The 22,347-nt window shown below is 45.0% G+C and overlaps 1 protein-coding gene across 3 annotated transcripts in view; it reads right to left on the bottom strand.

Moving 5' to 3' along the window:
- The window catches only part of slc12a8 (solute carrier family 12 member 8), a 75,348-nt gene that overhangs the window by 48,660 nt on the left and 4,341 nt on the right, over window positions 1-22,347 (bottom strand). For 2 of the 3 annotated variants that reach the window (XM_084310205.1, XM_084310207.1), the window contains 3 exons: window positions 20,748-20,894; window positions 19,284-19,475; window positions 17,518-17,749 (listed from right to left, as the gene is read on the bottom strand). In XM_084310205.1, the coding sequence (XP_084166331.1) occupies window positions 17,518-17,749; window positions 19,284-19,475; window positions 20,748-20,894 (571 nt within the window). The remainder of the gene's footprint in view (window positions 1-17,517; window positions 17,750-19,283; window positions 19,476-20,747; window positions 20,895-22,347) is intronic. The other variant, XM_084310206.1, reaches the window with a different exon arrangement.

Here is a 22,347-nt window from a genome sequence, read left to right as displayed (position 1 = left end):
CGTTTGCTGCACACACTCATATAGGTCAGACGCTTGAAGGGAGAAAGAATTGACATGTTATTTCTATAATAATAATGTAGTGGCTATTTGTCAACAACAACTAATAAAAACTAAAAAGCCACTGAAGCACCAGGGCAGCGAATCTCACGCAGATCAGGAAGTCCATTGTCCAGACAGCATTTGACAGTTTTGTGGCATTTATTGTCTGTTAATCAAAGAATACAGAAAAATTATGTTTGATTCTATATGATCTCCTGACGCTGGTAAAAACCATATACCTTCCCTGATGCCCACTGTGCTATTGCCTCTAATTACCTAAATACACCCAGCTGTGCTTCCCAATTGCCCAGAACCCCTTCAAAGTAAAAGCATTTAGCTGCGACTCATAATAACTTAAATAATATGGCCGTAAACAAATTGATACTACAAAATCACATAACAAATAAATGTAAAAATAGTTAATAGCTCCCACAACCCGGCCCCTAATTGTGAGTCACAATTACCCTTATATATATATAACATGTAAGGGAGCTATTCTTTCTATTCACGCGTCTTCTGTGTCTCCTTCTCTGCTGCCACTGAAAGAAAACAGATGGTAAGAAGACAGGATAGAAAGAGAGAATAGATAGAACAGGTATTATTATTATGCTGTGGCCTCCACCAGCAGGCAGATCTTTGTTACAGGTCTCTCCAAAACGCTGGTTTTAGTTTGGATGCACACAGACCGGACCAATCCTTTGTAGTCGGACTTGGTACTCAAAACTCGACCCATCTTCCAGGATCCTCTTGGAGCTGTAGCATCGGCAATAATGACAATATCTCCTGGGGAGAAGTTTCTTTTTGGAGCTGCCCATCTCTGTCTTTCCTGCATCACAAGTAAGTATTCGGATGTCCATCTCTTCCAAAACAGCTCTGCGATATACTGTACTTGCTTCCATTTTCTTCTGATGTACAGGTCACTCTTTTCAAAGAGTCCTGGGGGAAATATGGGTTTTCCTTTCAGCAGGAGAATATGGTTTGGGGTGAGGGCCTCAAGGTCATTAGGGTCATCAGACACTTTTGTGAGGGGTCTATCGTTTAGTATCGCCTCTACTTCACAAAACAGTGTCTGCAGGCCTTCATCATCCAAAACCTGCTGTCCAAGAACAGAGGTCAGTATACTCCTTACTGATCGAATGAGACGCTCCCAAACGCCACCTTGGTGTGAGGCTGTTGGCGTATTAAAGCTCCACTTAATTCCATCCTGAATTAAGGCATCCTGGATCCTTGCATTATTCAAAGCAGCAAGACTTTGCTTCAATTCTTTGTTTGCTCCAACAAAATTTGTGCCGTTATCAGATCTTAAATTTGACACAGGGCCTCTTCTGCATATGAATCTCCGCAAGGCGTTAATGCAAGAGTCTGTGTCAAGTGAATGTGCCACCTCCAGGTGTATTGCACGGCTGGTCAGACAAGTGAAAATCACTCCATACCTTTTTAGAAGGCTTCTTCCTCTTTTCACTTCTATGGGCCCAAAATAATCAACTCCCACTTTAGTAAAAGGAGCCTTGTCTGGCACAACTCGCTCTTGAGGCAGGTCTGCCATCTTCTGTTCCCCAAGTTTTCCTCTGTGCCGTCTACACACCATGCACTCTGTAATAGTCTTCCTTGCAGCTGAATTGGCATTGATTATCCAATACCTCTGTCGAAGTCTGTACAACATGTGGTTCCTCCCAGCGTGTCCTAGTTGTTGATGGATATGACGTAAAATGAGCTGGGAGACATGCAGGTCTTTGGAAAGAATGACAGGGTGCTTGGTTTCTGATGGTAATGCAGACCTGTTCAAACGACCACCAACTCTGAGGATGTTGTCCTCCAGTATGGGGTCTAGTTTGTACAGTGGGCTGTCCTTGGAGACGATATTTAAGCCATGTTTGAGGGAGGCAATTTCACTCTTGAACCTGTGTTTCTGAACAAAACGAATTATTGCCTTTTCTGCTTCATCACAATCGTCTGGAGTCAAATGTTTTCCACAGAGTGTGGCTTTGAAGCTCTTGAGTTTCTGTTCAACTGTACTTTTCACTCCAGCATCTTTGTCATCTTCGGTAGCTTTAAGTTCCTTTCTTTTTTTACTCAGAAGCAACAGAAGTCCTTTAAGTTCAAGGAACCAGGCAACAGACGTTTTAAGCTTCTTCCAAGATGAGAAGTAGCTGATGAGATGGTCTGTTGGATTTTCTGAATCCTTAACAATGGCATTCACTTTAATGGGCCTTTAATCCATTTTCCGTGTGTGAGAAATTCTTCAGCTCTCAATCCACGTGATGCTTCATGAGCAGGATTGACCTTGGAGCCCACATACTTCCACTGGTCAACATCTGTAGCTTCTCTGATTACAGTGACTCTGTTGGCAACAAACGTATGAAAACGTCTGGTTTCATTGGAGATGTATTTGATGACAGTCGTGCTATCGGTCCAAAACACTGACTTCTCCAGTGGCCACTGTAGTTCCCTTTGAAGCATGCCATCCATTCGGACAGCAAGGACTGCTGCTGTGAGTTCCAAACGAGGAATGGTGATGTGCTTCAGAGGTGCAACTCTGGCCTTTCCGGCAAGAAATGAAACATGCACCTTATCGTCTCTATCTTTATCCTTCAGTCTCAGGTACGATACTGTACCATAACCAGCTTCACTGGCATCAGCAAAATTATGAATTTGTGCTGTCACAGATGTTTCAAAGTTCAGGGTTTTGATACAGCGTTCCACCTTGAATACACTCATCCTTTGGAGGTCGCTCAGCCAATCAGACCACTGTTTGGAGAAGGAGGGGGAAATGTGTTCATCCCACTTCAGGTTTTGCCGGCAAAGCTCCTGCAACAGTAACTTGGCTGGCATTGTAAAAGGAGCCAAAAATCCTATAGGGTCATACAGAGAGCTGACCACCGACAAGATACCTCTCCTGGTTTGTGGGCGTGGCTGTAATGAAGTCCTAAAGCTGAACTGGTCGGACTCAACGCACCATTGCAGTCCAAGTGCTCTTTCCATAGGCAGGTGATCTTTGTCCAAATCCAGCTCTTTCATCTCTGCTGCTCTGATGTCACCTGGGATCGATGACAAAACATAACGGCTGGTTGTCACCCATTTTTGAAGGCTGAATCCTCCCTGACTACAGAGCAGAGTCAAATCCTTTACAAGCTTAATTGCATCTCCCTCCGAGGATGTAGACTTCAGGCAGTCGTCTACATAAAAGTTGTGATTGACTGTTTTGATCACTTCAGGAGGGAAGTGAGTTGCATTGTCCTCTGCAGTTCGCCTCAAGGCGTAATTGGCGCAACTGGGGGACGAAACAGCTCCAAACAAATGTACCCTCATTCGATATTCCCTTGGTTCCTGGTCAGTGTTGCCCTGAGGCCACCAAAGAAAGCGAAGAAAGTTCACATGTTTATCAGGCACCCGCACCTGATGAAACATGGCCTTGATGTCAGCCATGATTGCGACAGGCTCTTTCCTGAAGCGAATGAGGACCCCCATAAGAGTGTTGGTGAGATCGGGGCCCTGCAAGAGCTGACAGTTCAGAGATGTTCCTTTGAATGAGGCTCCACAGTCATATACAACCCTCAGATTTCCTTTGGTGGGGTGATGTACTCCATGGTGGGGAATGTACCACACTTTTCCCTCATCTTGTTCCAGCTGTTCAATGGGTACAACTTCAGCATAACCTTGAACCAGCATATCGTTGATAAATGAGGTGTACTCCTCTTTAAACTTGATGTTCTTTTCAAATTTCCTTTTCAGGCCTTGAAGTCGCTGCTCTGCAACACAGCGATTATTTGGCAAGACCGGTTCCTCTTCTCTGAAAGGTAAGTCAATGTAATAATGTCCATCTTTCAACTCTGTTGTTCTTCTCATTATCTTCATGAATTGAATGTCCTCCCTTGACATTTCCAATGACCCCTCTGATGTTTTTTCATTAAAATCATGGTTGTATTGCTTCATGAGCATTTCTTCCAGATGTTCCACACATATTCGATTTGTTGTGACAACAGAGCAGCCAGTCTTAACTCTGCTGTTACTTCCACTCCTAAGTGGTCCATTTATGACCCAGCCGACTCTTGTTCTGACTGCATATGGTCCTTCACCTTGGCTGTTGATCAGCTCCCATGGTTCCATTACTTTTGCTGCATCAGTTCCGATGAGCAAATCCACATCTGCATTCAAGTCGTGCAGCTTTATGTTACTCAAGTAAGACCATTTGTCCACATCATCCTGACGTGGAATGTTCACACGTGACACTGGCATAGCTCTTTGGGTTAAGACATTGGGCAATTCAATAAAATCCTCCTTATCTATGCCAGACACTTCCAAGTGAGACAATACATTGGTGCTCACAATTTTCTCTTGCCCCATTGTTCGTAATAGAATATTGGCTGGCTTGCCACTTAGCCCCAGTCTCTTTGCCAGGTTATGAGTGCAAAAAGTACTGGAACTTCCGGGATCCAAGAATGCATATGTCTGCACAACTCTGTCAGTCACTTGGCTTTTCACTTGAACTGCAACAATCGAAAACACAGCATTGTCCTCATCTCCGGCCCCTATACGGCCACATGTTTGAGACTGAACAGATGTTACACTCAGATGGCTCACAGGCTCTTCTGCCTTATTAAAAGGTGTACTTATACCCTTCTGCTCAATGTGTAGGACTGATGGATGCTTTTGCTGACACACACTGCAATCCAATCGACTCCTGCAGTCTTTGCTTATGTGTCCCACTTTCAAGCAACCAAAACAAATTCCATGCTCCTTTATGAAATGGATTTTGTCCTTTTGTATCTTTAACTTAAACTGTGAGCATTTTTCAAGTGAGTGGCTTGTTCGTTGGCAGAATAAACAGCATTTGATGTGACTTTGGCAGAGAAGGACTTGATCTTATTATCCATGTACCTTTTGTTGTTTCCTTCTTTCATTGCAGTGACACTGGTGGCAAAGGTGCTCTGTTTCCTTTGCCTTGGTTGACTGTCAATGGGGGGTTTGTTGCGGCTGGTACATTTTGAATCCTGAATATTTCCAAACAGTGGATCAGAGACAATTCTAACTTGTTTTTCAACAAAGTTCACAAGGTCAATAAATAGTGCTCTGCAACCACGTTGCTCCTGCAAATCACATGCGACGTTCCTCCATTTCTCCCTCAGCTTATAAGGAAGCTTCATCACAATGTTCCTGAGGTTTGATGGCATGTCCAACTCATTCATTTGCATGATTCTCTGTGTTAAATTAGAGCATTCTCGCAAGAACAGAGAAAATGATTGTAATGACTTTACATCTTCATCTTTAACCAGAGGCCAGCTATCAATTTTGTCCATATAAGCAGAAGCAATTTTGTATTCATTTCCAAAATGTTCAGCAAGCAGGGATTTAGCGCGTTGATATCCCTGAACAGAGGGTAGGTGCTGACAGCTTTTCACCAGGTATCTTGGTTGTCCCCTGGTGTACTGCTCTAAAAAGTGTAAACAATCACTTGCATTGTCGGTTTTAACCTCAACACAATTTTCAAAGGATCTGATGAAGGAATGATACTGAAGAGGATCACCATCAAATATGGCTATATTTCTCACTGGTAGAGAAGATGCCAAATTTTGCTGTACCAACATTGTAGTGATGTCAGTTTGGCGTTGCATGATATTCACAATGTCATTTTGGGTGTCATTATTGCATGCCATATTCAGGGAGGATGCTCGTCCTGTCTGTTGAGCATCATGAACCACTTGTGTTGGTGCCTGAGTGTATAGTGGTCTGAGGTCTGTAATACTGCCATTTGTTTAGGCCTGACAGTCTGTGATGCATCTTTAAACCCGATGGTCTGTGATGGTCCTTTGGGCCTTACAGTGACAGCCTGGGCCTCGGGATGAAATTCATTTTGCATGTTATTTCCCTGCGGGACAAATTGACCAGCTTGAGGATTGAGTTGGCCTGTCATTCTTTGAGCTATATTCCTGTCCAGATACGAGTTCATTCCATCCGACCTTTTAGAGTTACATTTTGAATTGGTTTCCAGCACATTGATTTTCGCATTGGCTGCAGCTAGGTCAGTTTCCAGAGCAAACTGTTCCTTTTCCTTCCTTAGTTCCTCCTGCTTTGCCCTTAGTTCCTCCTGCTTTGCTTCCAACTCATGTTTCCTTTTTAAGGCTTTCATCCGCTCTAGTAGTGATGCTTTGTCAGCCTCCGCCTTTAGCCTGGTAGACGCGGTGGATGATGTCTTTGATACACTGGAGTGTGGCTTTTGTTGCTTTTCATTTGTACATGAAATGTTAGAGGCACTGTCCTCAGGATTGATATCATCAATAGCAACACTTTGTTTAGATTGAGCCTCATCATCATCTTCATTTGTTTCAACAACATCATTAGTTTCATTGTCAATATTTGCATTTGATTCCACCTGAGGGTGCCCAGCAGCAGACAACCAAACCCTTACATCCTCTGTGAAATTACAAAATTTCATTATTGTTGCATTGAAACATGTATTTTGCCTTTTAACCTCTTCCTCAGGCAAATCCATATTTATGAAAGACTCATGCATGTCCTTAGCGTCCTGATAACAATTGATGAAGTTACTCAAATGAGCTTGCACATAGTTCACATTGTCAGTAGATTTCAGCAAGGTACGTATTGGTTCAATGTATTTCTTGGCCTGTTTGATTTTTGCAGACCTCTTTTCTTGGCATGTTTGCATGTAAAATGCCAACCCTTTTGCGGTAAACTTGATGCCCCGTTTTACAGAGGGCTTGGGCGGAGCAACATTCTCCACACTTGCAACGTTTGAACCAACCACAGGCGTTGTCTCATATGTCCCAACCAGCTGCTCCATACTGTCTGATTGGTTCATACAGCCAACTTCACGTCGGAGATTTATGAATGAATGTCTTTACAATGAAGTTCAACAACTCCCAATATTCATCAACATCATTTAGCGTCGCGAGACAATAATTCAGTCACTCCAATAAGTTTGCCTTTTTCCAATAAAGCTGACGGATTATTCTTCACATACCAATGATGTTGTTTTGTTCGAGTGCGACGTCCATTAGACCGTGGTCCTCCGTTCTCCGATCGTGTCTTTAACAGGTTGATCCAAGGCAATTCAGGCTTCACAAAAGTCACTGATCATAGTCTTCGATCTCCAGACCAAACGCTGGAGCGCCAGCATCCATGTCCTCTGATCTGAATGATCATCCGTTTGAGCGTGGTGTTTCCATGTCCAAAACGTCCAACGGCAAAAATCCAAAACAACGATAAAAAGTGTCCGCTTCAATAAGGAACGGTTTTTACTTTATGTAGTGGCTATTTGTCAACAACAACTAATAAAAACTGTTCCTTATTGAAGCGGACACTTCAGTGGCTTTTTAGTTTTTATTAGTTGTTGTTGACAAATAGCCACTACAAATAATATGCAAGTCTCTCCTTAAGCTGAACACCAGATATGGTTCTAGTGGTGATGTCATCAAGAGATGAATCCTGGAGCTGCTCCATAGAGAGTGAATAATGGAACAACTCCTTAGACACTATGACTGTAACCGTGGTGATTCTACTGGAACGTTTTGTGATTCAGAGCTTTAAGCCTTATACATACTCATTTGGATGTTATAGGTCAGACAAGAATTCTATGAGCCCACAAAGTTGGTCACTAATTTATTGTTAATGGTCCAACCCCAAAAGGATCGCAGATTCAAGTATTGATGCTTTGTTTTCCAACTTAGGGAGACAGTTTATGTTTATGGGTATTGACTGAACTGTCCAAGATCATTAGAATAACACAATGTAGATTCTGTTGGTTGGGTTTTTCCACTTAAAAAATATCAAGACATTAATAAAAACCCAATGTTTCCCCACTGGTAAAGGTGCTGTTTTTTCGTTTTATAATGTCTCAGTAAAAAAAATTGTATCAGATGAAAAAGTGTACAGTCCGTTTTAGCATAACTACTTCATAACAGCCATTTAGCCTGTCCTTGACTCCTACCATTTTTTACATCTGTAAATGATGAGTTTCCCACATGCAATAATGCAGTAGGGCCTATTTAAATCTAGTGCTGCTTAACCAGAGATGCGCTCATAATCTTTAAGGAAATAACAATAACAAATGAATAAATCGACAAACAAAAGTGTCAGTCGACTAAGACCAAACCTACACTAATCAACTTGGAGGTGGCCCTAATTATTAGACCATGACGTAAAACAAAGTGTGAGCAGAGAGATGGAGCACAATTACAAGCCAGTTTGAAACAGATAAAGGGACCATTTGACAATATACATCTGGGATATCAAACTCAATTAATTTCCACTTTCTGTTAACCCTTTCAATACCACACTACAGAAGGTTAAGTTAACCCTTTACTATCACACTACAGACGGTTAACCATCTGTAGTGTGATAGTAAAGGGTTAACCTTCTATAGTGTAGTAGTTAAAGGGTTAACCCTTTGTCGTGTGGCAGTGAAAGGGTTAACATTCTGTAATGTCGCAGTGAAAGGGTTAATCGTTTGGTAGTGCAGCAGTGCAGGGGGTTAATCCCCCCCCCCCTTAATGGCATTTTATTTAATTCAGATACTATTACAACTCCACATGCACAGCCATTTTGTGCCAATATCAATAAACAATTAATTTGTTGCCCCCAAATCAGGGCCGACCCCACCTAGTTGATTACCATTGTTGGAAACTTTGTTGGTAGTTTTTAAAGTCGTTTCCCCCCCATGTTGAATAAATTACTGAAAAACTGAAAAGTGTAATTTTTGGTAAGATTTCGATTTAAAGAGGTCTTTCTATGTGGGACATTTGAGCAATTTCACAATTTTGTATTTTTTAGGGGGGGTGGGGGATCTTTAGAGGGAGATAACAGGTCAACAGTAGATAGAAGTGGTATACTATGCTGTGGCATGCTGGGGAGGCTACATCAACTCAAGGGACACCAACAAGCTCAACAAGCTGGTGAGGAAGGCTAGCTCCGTGGTGGGAGTCGAGCTACCTAGACTTGAGGTGATGGCAGAGAGGGGGATGATAAGGAAGCTGGCTGCCATCATGGAGAACCCCTACCACCCCCTCTACGACGAGCTAGTCAAGATGAGAAGCTTGTTCAGCCACAGACTCATTCCCCCCCGACACTCAACTAACCGCCTCGGACAGTCCTTCATACCAGCGGCCATCAGGCTCCACAACAGTGGGCAGCGACTAGCAGCCTCCAGGCTCCACAACAGGGGGCAGCGACAGCGACTGCTACCAGACATTGACCTGGGACTTATAGGAACCCAAGGAGGACAACCTACACTACCTTAGGCTTACTGCACCTTATGTGGATACTGTGATACTGTGATACTGTGAATAATGTATATTTCAGTGGATACCGTGATACTGTGAATAATGTATACTCAGTAGATAGTAAATTATAACACTACCTTATGCACACTGCACCCTATGTGACACTGTGAATAATGTGAATATTTCTTCAGCTAGTCAGATAGTAAATTATATTGACCATATTGATCAAATTGTTTACACTGCCTGTGTTGTGTTTTACTACCTGTACACTGTGTTGTTTTACTACCTGTACCCCCCCCCCCCTCCCCCCAATGCTGCTATGATGCCTGAATTTCCCCAAGGGGATCAATAAAGGAATATATTATCTTATCTTATCTTATACATCACATGGAAGCTTGGAACTTGAATATTAATTTGAGATGCAGCTCAGCAAGTGTTTTTTTCATAAGAAGTTTGGAGATTTCTGTAAGAATTTTGTATTTTGGCAATTGGATGGCAAGCACTTCTCTTCTGGAAATTGCTCTGAACCCCCCCCCCCCCCCCCTCCTTTATTGTCAATAAACATAGGAAATACATATATTCCACTCTGAATGCACGGCCCCCGGGTCTCTAGTTTGTGGTACAGTTTCATGAGGTTGTGAATGCATTTTAAACAGTGAGGTCATTTAAAAAATAAATAAATAAAAAATAAAGGTCTCAATACAATGAAATGTCTACTATGGGAACTGACATCATCACACAATACAGTTGGGCTCATTGGATCCACAAGAGTCTCTGCTTTCTAGTCATACCCAAATTATGCAATTCCAAGACTGTTTAATTCCAGTATGCAGAAATAGTCAAATACACCATTTTTTAATAGGCAAAAATAACCCATATCTACTGCATGCAAAAGGCTGCATGGTTCTTGCCCAAAGGTGCATAGTAATAGCATAGATTGGGCATATGTAAAGGGGAGACCTGTGACTACCCATAGAACCCATTAATTTAAATATCTTGAGGTAAGAGGTCAATGGGCCTCTTAACATTGGGAGCATTATTGAGCCCCCTTCCCGACAAGCTAGCTACTGTACCTATGTGCTAGCTTAAAGAATAAGCGAGCTACAGCCTCTGAAAGACAGTCCTGCTACCATGGTCAAAGCTGGCCTACCTGCTGTGTGCCCTACCATAGTGGGAATAATAAATTCCTCCCTGGAATCGGGCAGGGTACCTTTAAGTTTTAATCACACCCATATTAAAAAAGCCTGGTCTGGACCCGGATGACCTTGGTAATTACCGGCCGATCTCCAACCTTCCTTTCCTAAGCAAGATCCTGGAAAGAGCAGTGGCTGCCCAACTTCACCAACACCTGTCCAACCATGAGCTCTATGAACCATTCCAATCTGGCTTCAGGAAACACCACAGCACAGAGACTGCCCTCACCAAGGTCACCAATGACCTCCTCATTGCCACCGACTCTGGTTACATCAGCCTCCTCATCCTCCTGGATCTGTCTGCGGCCTTTGACACGGTCTCCCACTCCAGTCTCCTCAACCGCCTCTCTGACCATCTGGGTGTCACTGCGATAGCTCTCACCTGGTTGGAGTCCTACCTCACTGACAGAAAACAGTCCATCTCCATCAGTAACTCCACCTCCACCCCTGCCCCAGTCAACCAAGGCGTGCCTCAGGGTTCCGTTCTTGGTCCACTCCTCTTCACTATCTACATGCTCCCCCTCGGTCACATCATCCGGAAACACAGTCTCAATTTCCACTCTTATGCTGATGACACTCATCTTTACATCAGCACCTTACCCTCCCCTCCTCTCCCCCCACAGCACCTCATCAACTGCTTCCTTGACATCAAGGTCTGGATGTCATCCAACTTCCTTAAACTAAATAGCAAGAAGACAGAGCTCATGGTTGTGGCCAAGCAGTCACTGCTCCGGAAGGTTGGAGATCTCCTTCTAGAAGTTGATGGCTGCTCCATGCACCCTTCCCCAGAAGTCCGCAACCTGGTTGTCATACTGGACTCCACCCTCTCATTTCATTCACACATTAAATCAATAACCAAATCAGCTTTTTTCCACCTCAAAAATATATCCAGACTCCGGCCATCTCTCCCTGACACTCATCCACTCCTTTATCACCTCCCGTCTGGACTACTCCAATTCAGTCCTTGCAGGGCTTCCCAGCAAATGCCCTGAACAGGCTGCAATATGTCCAAAACTCAGCTGCTAAGGTTCTCACCCGCACCAAGCCCTGGCACCACATCACTCCCACCCTCATCCACCTCCACTAGCTTCCAGTCAAGTCCCGCATTGACTTTAAGATCCTCCTCATCACCTACAAAGCCCTTCACTCCCTTGCCCCCCGGTACCTAGCTGACCTCCTCCATCCCTCCATCCCACCCCGGAGGCTGCGATCCTCTGACTTTGGTCTCCTCTCCAACCCTACCACCTACCTGTGCACTGTCTGTCCCAGAGCCTTCTCTGTTGCCACGCCCACCCTCTGGAACTCCCTCCCTCCAGACATCCGCAGCGTCCCTGGACTCCTTCAAATCACAACTCAAATCACAACTCAAATCACAACTCAAATCCTCTTCACCAAATGTATTAATGACTCTGCCTGACTTCCCTCTCTTACCAAATTGTCCCTCTGATTTCCTTCCCCTTAGTTTGTCCCCCTCCGCTGCCACCTTGAGTTTCCTGAAAGGCGCTATAAATGTAAGAAATTATTATTATTATTATTATTATTATTATTATTATTATTATTATTATTATTATTATTATTATTATTATTATTATTATTATTATTATTATTATTATTATTATTATTATTATTATTATTATTATTATTATTATTATTATTATTATTATTATTATTATTATTATTATTATTATTATTATTATTATTATTATTATTATTATTATGGGTCCAATTTGAGGGTGAAACATGTTTTTAAACGACTGTAGTGAAATTACAAGATGCATCTCAAGTTTCAAGTTTGTTTATTAGTTGTCACAATAAAATACATGTACTTTACGGTGAAATGCTTGGTTCTGTATGAGCCCCTGAGAGTGTGCTTCATACATCTCACTGAATACGTATCAATGAAGCAACTCTGATTGTGAATTGGACCTTTAAAAATTATACAACACAGTATCTTATCGTTCCAGTCCAGTCCGTGTGAATGCGGAGGGACTGCTCTGCACGTGTGGGGGGGCCAAGATTTAATCCTGAGGGCCAAATTTAAGGGCCCGCCTATGTTATAACACCCCGCCATTTCCCCCTTGGTTATCTTGCAATGGGAAAGAATGTGTTCTCCCAGATTAATGACATGTTTATCCAAAAGGAAGTCACCACCCTTTTTCAGAAGCTCAGCCGCTTCCAAGTCTGACAGAAAGAATAAGAGTGTGAGCGTGTGTGTGTGTATGTGTATGAGCGAGAGAGAGGGAGGGAGGGAGAGAAAGAAAGAATTTGTAAAAGAGTGAGCGTGCTGCTCATTCTTTTCTTTTGAAATACAACAAATACACTACAAAAGCCAAAAGGGATGGACCTAGTTATTCTAACAATGTTTTCCTGCTATCCACAACTCCTCCAGGCTAGGAACTTGAGGAGCCTGAAAAAAACCCAGATCAAATGGGACCACAGGAGGCCAGGCCCTTGTCAACTCTGTGACCCGGTGAGGCCGCCCTCTATCCAAACAATCAGAATTTAACCGAGCTAAGCCGGGGCAGTCAGTGTCCGTGTCTGCACCCTGGGCTCCCCACCCTTATTATAACATCGTACTCCAACACCCGGGCCATAGCAGGCTCGACTCACACAGCGCTCGCCACTAAGCTCCAGCAGCTACTGCAGAGCGCAGGCAAAATCAACCTGATCCACTCCCTATACACAGAAGATCGGAGGATACCTGGTTATTTATAAGATGAATAGATTCATGAACACGGGGCACATTGCCAGTCGTTTTCACACAATGACTTTGTGTGTCAGCATTTGGCTACTGTGAATAGCGTGAAAATGTTATATATATGCATGGATTTTCTTTTTTTAAAGGCCGGATATTAGACAATATAATGGAAAGTCTACTGTGATTTAGTAACCAGAGAATAGTATTTCTTAAGTAGAAAATATGAATGAGTTCATAAGCATATTAACAGACCGGCGAGTCCTTATTGACCGAGTGTCTACTGGGAATGTGTACTGGAGCACTTCTGATGACCTCTCTGTATGACTCCAAGTCAGTCTCCTTGGAACAGAATATTCTTTGTAATCACCACAGACCATGATGGTTCAGATGGATCAGATGATTGTCAACTCCACACTGTACCCTACAATCACAAGAAGGATGATGAGGACGATGACGATGACGATGATGATGATGATGATGATGATGATGATGTGATGGTCTCTGGAGGAAGCGCAAGGCCTCAGATCCCGGTTCCGGCCTTTTTCTCTCTTGTCATTGTTAAACAATGTGGGTGAGTCTGGTTAACACCCTAAAACCCAGACCCACCAAGAACATCGACGGCTTCCTGTTTTTTTTTTTTTTTTTATATATATTTTTCCCCCTCCTTTTTCCTCCGATTTTCTCCCATCCCAATGTTAGTCGTTATGCCAATTCCCAATCCCCTTCCTGGTCGCTGCGCACTTACCCCCCACAGTTGGTCTGGGAGAGTGGAGGCTATCACGTGCTTCCTCCGACACACGTCCAGCCAATCAACCGCTTCTTTTCACCTGGCAGCGCGGATTCTCATTGAGAGGGTGTAACGAGTGGAAGGATCACACTACCCCCTTTAGATCCTATCCGCGCTTAGCAGGCGCCCCGACCGAACTGTAGGAGTCGCTGTTTACAACGACCCGGACCCACCCCGCCAGCTTCTCCCACCCTCTAATACTGCCAATTGTATTAGTGTGAACGGCCAGCCAAGCTGGTGACAACCCCGGAGCTGTGAGCTGGATTCGAACAGGCGAATCCAGTGTCTCCGGGGTTGGTGACGAACGCAATCTCCGCTACGCCACCTGACCGCCCTGACGGCTTCCTGTTCTATGGGGAATAGGCTTCAAACATATGTAGAGAGATACGACTAAAACATCATATCACCATATTATTCTTAATTTTGACGATATTTGATGGTATTTCCAGTCAAACTACAATGTGAGATGACATTTTTCTTCTTCATGTCTTTATCTTGTAATACTTATTGTCATGGTCCCATTTAAGTCAATGCTTATTCCTTACATTATGCTTGTGTCTTAGACGCAAACATACCACGTGCCAGAACAGAGAACTGAACTGAACTGAACTGAACTGTCTGACATTGTTGTAAGGGGGGGGGGGGGGGGGGTCCACCTGAGAAACCTACAGTACTGCAGGAAGGACTTGTCATAATAAATCATTTAATAGCTCCTTGAGGAGCAAGGGGAGGAAAGCCACACCACTCCACAAATCAACTGTAGGTTCTGAAGGGTAATACACCGACCCGTTTTGCTCACAATGACATTAGCACACAATACTAGTAGGTCACCATGTCATGGAGCAACATCACACACACAAGTGGTAAAGATATTTGGTAGATGTTTTGTACAATTTGATACACTGCTGGCAAGACCTGTGTGAGCCATATGGCAGCTAGTGTAGGCCTACTGTGATCCACTGCGATTGCCTGCAGCCAGCCTTGACGATTCTGATTAAAGGTGTTATCGTTCTATAAATATATGTACACCAGCAGTGCCCCCCCCCCCCCCCGCTATCACCACGTCTGCTTCTGGCAGGTAACCAGGACCTGCCTCTGTGGCGCCCCGTGAGTGCAGACTAGACTATAGATTCTCTGCTAGCTAGGGGACCCGCTGGCATTCTGCCAACCATGAGATCACACACACACACACACACACACACACACACACACACACACACACACACACACACACACACACACACACACACACACACACACACACACACACACACACACACACACACACACACACACACACACACACACACACACACACACACACACACACACACACACACACACACACACACACACACACACACACACACACACACACACACACACACACACACAAGCTCATAATTGAAAAAACCTGGTCCATCCATTGTGGCTGGTTCTCCCACTAAACCACAGTACTGTGTGTTAGCCCCTGCCAGCTGTGGTAGGAAGGAGGGAGGGAAGGAGGGAGGGAAGGAGGGAAGGAGGGAGAGACGATTAAGGATGAGAGGTGGGAAGGTGTGTTGGTCTGAGAGACATGGGGGTAAACCAAGTGGCTTCATCTTGCTAAACTAACCCTCCACCCAGTGTTGGTTGGCTAGCCTGCATGCGTCCCTTGCCATTTGCTGGGAGAGAGAGAGAGGAAGACAGAGAGAGAGAGAAAGACAGAGACAGAGAGACAGAGCGAGAGAGAGCGAAACAGAGAGACAGAGAAAAGGTTCTGGCCTTCTGGAACACTTTGCTCTTCAACCCCTGGACAGGAAGTTGATAATCAGTGAGAACAGGAAAAGCAGGGAAGGACTTCCTGAAGGCCGGTGAAATAATACATTCAAATGAAAAAAAAAAAAGGGAAAGACCATTTCCTTGTTGCAAAAACGTCTTCTGGGTAAACATAACAGTAAAGTCTCAGACTCAGCTCAAAGCACCTCCATGACGCTGCTGCTGCAGTAGACTCAGACCTTTCACATAGATATTACATTTAGAAAATCTGTCTGAATGACTGCAGAACTTTGTGTTGAATAAAAAGAGAACAGGTAGCCTACAGGAGGGTCAAATAGGCAGTAAACAACACCATCGTTGTCGGATGAAAACCACTTATCTCAAAAGAGTTCAATTTTCAGGAATTCTGAAAAATAGCCACATTTTCAGTGACATCCATGTATTTTGAAAGTCATACATTGGGTTTTCAATGTGTTTCAGGTCCTAGGGTCATGAAACTGACTCACATGATAGAGAACCATGTAAACATTCCTTCCCAGTAAGATTTTTTTTTGTTTGTTTATGATTCAACTAGGGATAAGTGGTTTTCATCCGGCAGCGATGAAAAGCCACAGGAACACTGTCTGTGATGCGATGTGATGGGAAACCTATGTAATTCTATGGTGGAAACACAGGATAGGTGAGCTCACAGCGGCATCTACTGGGTGAAACAACTTATTACCGCTATTCTAACTGACAATCCAAGGTTCTGTGTGCTGCTATTATGACATCCACAGCACATCTCTACTAGTCCAGTATACTGGAGAAGACAGGAGTTGAATGTTGTGATACAATTAATAATCTTCCATGTGAAACACATACTGATGCAAGCCTACACACACATACACACACCAGTCTCTCTCTCTCTCACTCTCTACACACACACACATACAGCCTTTCTCTTTCTCTCCACACACAAGAATGCACACACGCACGCGCACGCGCACACACACACACACACACACACACACACACACACACACACACACACACACACACACACACACACACACACACACACACACACACACACACACACACACACACACACACACACACACACACACACACACACACACACACACAGGATAGGGGGATGTTGACAGGCGAGGCTTGAGAGTAATGTTACCTGTCATGTACGTGTTTGAATGTTGATTGTTGCTATTTTTATGCTGTTCACACAAACACACACACCTACCTCTCTGACCCATCCCTCCGCACCCTCCCAGCCTCATCCCTCCACCCCCTACCAGCCTCTTACCTCCTACCCCTCAGTCTCCCCATCCACACCCTCCCAGCATCATCCCTCCATCCCCTTCCAGCCTCATCCCTCCACACCCTCCCAGGATCATCCCTCCACCCCATTCCAGCATAATCCCTCCACCCCCTCCCAGCCTCACCCCTCCACCCTCTTCCAGCCTCACCCCTCCACCCTCGTCCAGCCTCATCCCTCCACCCCCTCCCAGGATCATCCCTCCACCCTCTTCCAGCCTCATCCCTCCACCCTCGTCCAGCCTCACCCCTCCACCCTCGTCCAGCCTCATCCCTCCACCCCCTCCCAGCCTCACCCCTCCACCCTCTTCCAGCCTCATCCCTCCACCCCCTCCCAGCCTCACCCCTCCACCCTCTTCCAGCCTCATCCCTCCACCCCCTCCCAGCCTCACCCCTCCACCCTCTTCCAGCCTCATCCCTCCACCCCCTCCCAGCCTCACCCCTCCACCCTCTTCCAGCTTCATCCCTCCACCCCCTCCCTGCAGGTAGTCCTACCTGGGTCCAGGTGGGAGAAGGTGCCTACGATGAAGTCCAGTGTGGAGACGGCCAGCACGGCCAGCAGGAGCAGCTGGAGGCGGACGATCCACTTGACCCCGGCCAGATTGATGCCGAGCAGGGCCACAAGCACCGCCACGGAGAACCCCCGCACCGCCCACTGGCTCTGGAACCCCAGCAGCTCGGCCACCGACTCAGAAAAGCCTGTGACGTACATGGCCCCGGCCGCGCACTGAGAGGAGGGGGGGACGGACCACACTGTGGGCTGATGTGTGTCTATAATGTATACCTGTACATATGGGATCGGTTTCTAGCTATAGCGTACGGTAAGCAAACGATGTTGATGTTGTACATGAGATACAGTATTGGGCAAAAGAAAGAAAAAGAAAATAAATTATATACAGTAAAAATGTACAGTAAAATCCGCACATTTGCATGGGTCCATGAAGTCATGACTTTATTTTAGGGATGTCCGATATTATCGGCCGACCGATATTATCGGCCGATATCGGCAGTAAAATGTGATATCGGAAAATATCGGTATCGGTAAAACATTTTTTTTTAACCTTTATTTACCCAGGCAAGCAAGTAAGAACCAATTCTTATTTTATTTATTGTCAAAAGTATGCATTTTGGTTTAATTCAACAACAAGAGATATGTAATGTTAATTTTTACTTTTTTAATTATCATATTTTGCACAGATAATGCTTACATTTAGAAAGCCTTTTGAATGCATCCAGTGAAATTATTAGTTACCTGAAATTATTCCGTTTTTTTGGGGGGAAACCCTGCATATATCGGTATCGGTTGATATCGGTATCGGTATCGGTATCGAAATTAAGAGTTGGACAATATCGGAATATCGGTATCGGTAAAAAAGCCAATATCGAGCATCCCTACTTTATTTGACAATATAAAAATAACATGTGACAGAAAGCACAGTCAGGAGATACTGCCAAGGATGAACACAAAAAAGCTCAGAGCTTATTTCCATTGTGGTCCTTGTAGGGGGGTAGGGGAGTGTGATGCTTAATACATGCATCATACAAAACGTGACATCACAACACATCACATATACCATTTACCATTTATATACATAACAGACTCATAAACATGCAAGAGTGCCTTTTTGCTGAGTGTCTAGGTTAATTATAGTCCCTTTTGAGCCATGTCTTCAGGCTGGACTTGAATCTAACAGCATTGACTACGATTTTCAGGTCACTGGGCAGACTGTTCCAAAAGACAGCTGCTGAATACAAAAATGACTCCTTCCCCATACAACTCCTGAATCTGACTGGCACAAAGTCAGTTGAGCTACGCCTATAGTTGGGTACGCATGGGTGTCCCTGATGCATAGGTTTTAGGTATATCTCCCAGCCCTAGCTGAATGCAAACATAGATGTGTGCGTGTGTACATACAGGATCAGTTTCTCGCTAGCATACAAAAGGACAACGTGCACTCGCGCCACCTTATACTGTATATAGGTAAGTGGAGCACAAGCGCATACATATATATAGCTATTGTCCAGCACACACGTGGCCATGCACTTGACACTCGACACACACACACACACACACACACACACACACACACACACACACACACACACACACACACACACACACACACACACACACACACACACACACACACACACACACACACACACACACACACACACACACACACACACACACACACACACACACACACACACACACACACACACACACACAGACACACACACAGGCACCAAAACGTCACCTGTCCGAACACATAGAGCAGGCCCACAGTGCCTCCCACCCTGCCTCCCAGGACAGTGGAGATCATGGAATAGATGCCTCCGCTCCCCACCCCGCAGCGCTCGCACACGCCGATCCCCGACATCACCGTTACCAGGGCAACCAGCACCACCATGGACACCAGGAGCATCCCCAGCAACACACCTGTGTTTCCCTGGAGGAATGACATCAGGAGGGGAGAGTAATAGTCTATGTTGGTTCACTTGTATGTTGTTTTTGCTGTACATCTACACTGTCGCTCCTCTGCCCCTATCAACACCAGGAGGCCAGGACGCTTATAGCTGTTCCGCAACAGTAAGTGACTTCCGGGGTAGGCCTGATTGGCCCCGACAGGCACGTGACGCGCAACTTTCTCTGCCGCGCGGCACGCTCCGCGGAGCGGAGCGGCAGAGCTTGCGGAATGATGTAACCGTCCAAATCCGCTATGACTTTCATTCGGCGCTTTAGCTCACCTCGCAGAGCAGCGGTCCTGCGATCCTGCGGTCCGTTGTTGACAAGTTTGAATCCCATCGAATTTATTTTTTTTAACGTGATTTTTTTTTTAACGTGTATTCTTTCGCCGGTTAAGGTTAGGCATGGTTAAGGTTAAGGTTAAGGTTAGGCATTGTTTCGGAGTTGGTTAAGGTTAGAACGGTTAAGTTTAGGCGCTGTTAAGGAGCTGGTTAAGGTTAGAGTTTGTGTTAGAGAATGGCAATAGACAGCCTATTTCCGCGCGACAGCTCTCAGCAGCCTCGTTGCGCGTCCTGAGTTTGCCGCGTCACGTGCCTGTCGGGGCCAATCAGGCCTACCCCGGAAGTCACTTACTGTTGCGGAACAGTTACACGCGGCCAGGACAACCTATAGGATAAGACTCTGCTTCAGGTAGTTATGCCGTTATGTACATGACTTTTAAAAAAGGAATGGTGTGAGAGTGAGATTATTTTCTTTTACACAAACAATCAAAACCTTGATTACACTACAGCTCTCTTGGTAGATATGAAAAAAAATTAAAATAAAATCATTCAAGTCAGTTTTCTTTTTACTGGTCTAAACAGGCCCTACTGTATGTCTACCACACTCAACACAACACATGGTCTCTATCTGATTGCCAACCACAGTTCACATAAGAAATGTGATAAGAAGCAAATACAGTATCTGCACATTCTAATTATCAGTATATCTGTATGCTCTGTACATACCAGTCTTAGATTTACATCAGCCCATTTGCACCATCCACACCTGAGTACATTGCTGCTTGTATTTTGTATGTGTACCTACCATGTATATTTACATTTGTATAATTTGACCTGCAACGCCCTAATTTAGCTAAGGGGATAAATAAAGTATCTATCTGTGTGTGTGTGTGTGTGTGTGTGTGTGTGTGTGTGTGCGTGCGTGCGTGCGTGCGTGCGTGCGTGCGTGCGTGCGTGCGTGTGTGTGTACTCACCACTAGGTAGCCGGTGCGTAGGAAGAGCACCACGCCGAAGATGTTTATCATGCAGGTGGTGAAGACACCATCCCAGGTGCCGAAAAGGACTGGCTCCCATACGAAAAGCTTGACCTTCCACCATGGCTGGCTGGTCTGCTGGCAACCCTGAACAGAGATCCAAGAGAGATCCACAACGCTGGGTGACTTGAGGCTGGGGGTCATGAGGAAGGAAGGAAGGAAGGAAGGAAGGAAGGAAGGAAGGAAGGAAGGAAGGAAGGAAGGAAGGAAGGAAGGAAGGAAGGAAGGAAGGAAGGAAGGAAGGAAGGAAGGAAGGAAGGAAGGAAGGAAGGAAGGAAGGAAGGAAGGAAGGAAGGAAGGAAGGAAGGAAGGAAGGAAGGAAGGAAGGAAGGAAGGAAGGAAGGAAGGAAGGAAGGAAGGAAGGAAGGAAGGAAGGAAGGAAGGAAGGAAGGAAGGAAGGAAGGAAGGAAGGAAGGAAGGAAGGAAGGAAGGAAGGAAGGAAGGAAGGAAGGAAGGAAGGAAGGAAGGAAGGAAGGAAGGAAGGAAGGAAGGAAGGAAGGAAGGAAGGAAGGAAGGAAGGAAGGAAGGAAGGAAGGAAGGAAGGAAGGAAGGAAGGAAGGAAGGAAGGAAGGAAGGAAGGAAGGAAGGAAGGAAGGAAGGAAGGAAGGAAGGAAGGAAGGAAGGAAGGAAGGAAGGAAGGAAGGAAGGAAGGAAGGAAGGAAGGAAGGAAGGAAGGAAGGAAGGAAGGAAGGAAGGAAGGAAGGAAGGAAAGAAAGAAAGAAAGAAAGAAAGAAAGAAAGAAAGAAAGAAAGAAAGAAAGAAAGAAAGAAAGAAAGAAAGAAAGAAAGAAAGAAAGAAAGAAAGAAAGAAAGAAAGAAAGAAAGAAAGAAAGAAAGAAAGAAAGAAAGAAAGAAAGAAAGACCATGTATGCTGGGGGCCCCTTTCATTTAAAACCATGAATTGATGCAATTAATATACACAGGAATTATTTGGCTCTCTGGGCCTTTGGTGGTCTAGAACTCTTGATGCCTGGTCAGTAATCCAGGCACGGTCAGTACCCTGTATTATATTATCAGTCTATATAATGAGGAATGCCTTAACCGCATTCTTAGTAGGCTACACCCAGACCTCTGGCTCCACCTAGTGGGGAGGAGGAGCCGGTGACTGAAGGCGCTCGTCATCCGTACAGCTCAGCGTACAGAAGGTGAGACACGTTGCTCAGCGTACAGAAGGTGAGACACGTTGCTCAGCGTACAGAAGGTGAGACACGTTGCTCAGCGTACAGAAGGTGAGACACGTTGCTCAGCGTACAGAAGGTGAGACACGTTGCTCAGCGTACAGAAGGTGAGACATGTTGCTCAGCGTACAGAAGGTGAGACACGTTGCTCAGGGTACAGAAGGTGAGACACGTTGCTCAGGGTACAGAAGGTGAGACACGTTGCTCAGCGTACAGAAGGTGAGACATGTTGCTCAGCGTACAGAAGGTGAGACATGTTGCTCAGCGTACAGAAGGTGAGACACGTTGCTCAGGGTACAGAAGGTGAGACACGTTGCTCAGCGTGTACAGAAGGTGAGACATGTTGCTCAGCGTACAGAAGGT

The sequence above is a fragment of the Notolepis coatsorum genome (genome assembly GCF_963971535.1).
Source record: "Notolepis coatsorum genome assembly, chromosome: 3".
Taxonomy (NCBI): domain Eukaryota; kingdom Metazoa; phylum Chordata; class Actinopteri; order Aulopiformes; family Paralepididae; genus Notolepis; species Notolepis coatsorum.
Note: the sequence above shows the minus strand (reverse complement) of the source record. Positions and strands in the feature narration are given on the sequence as shown.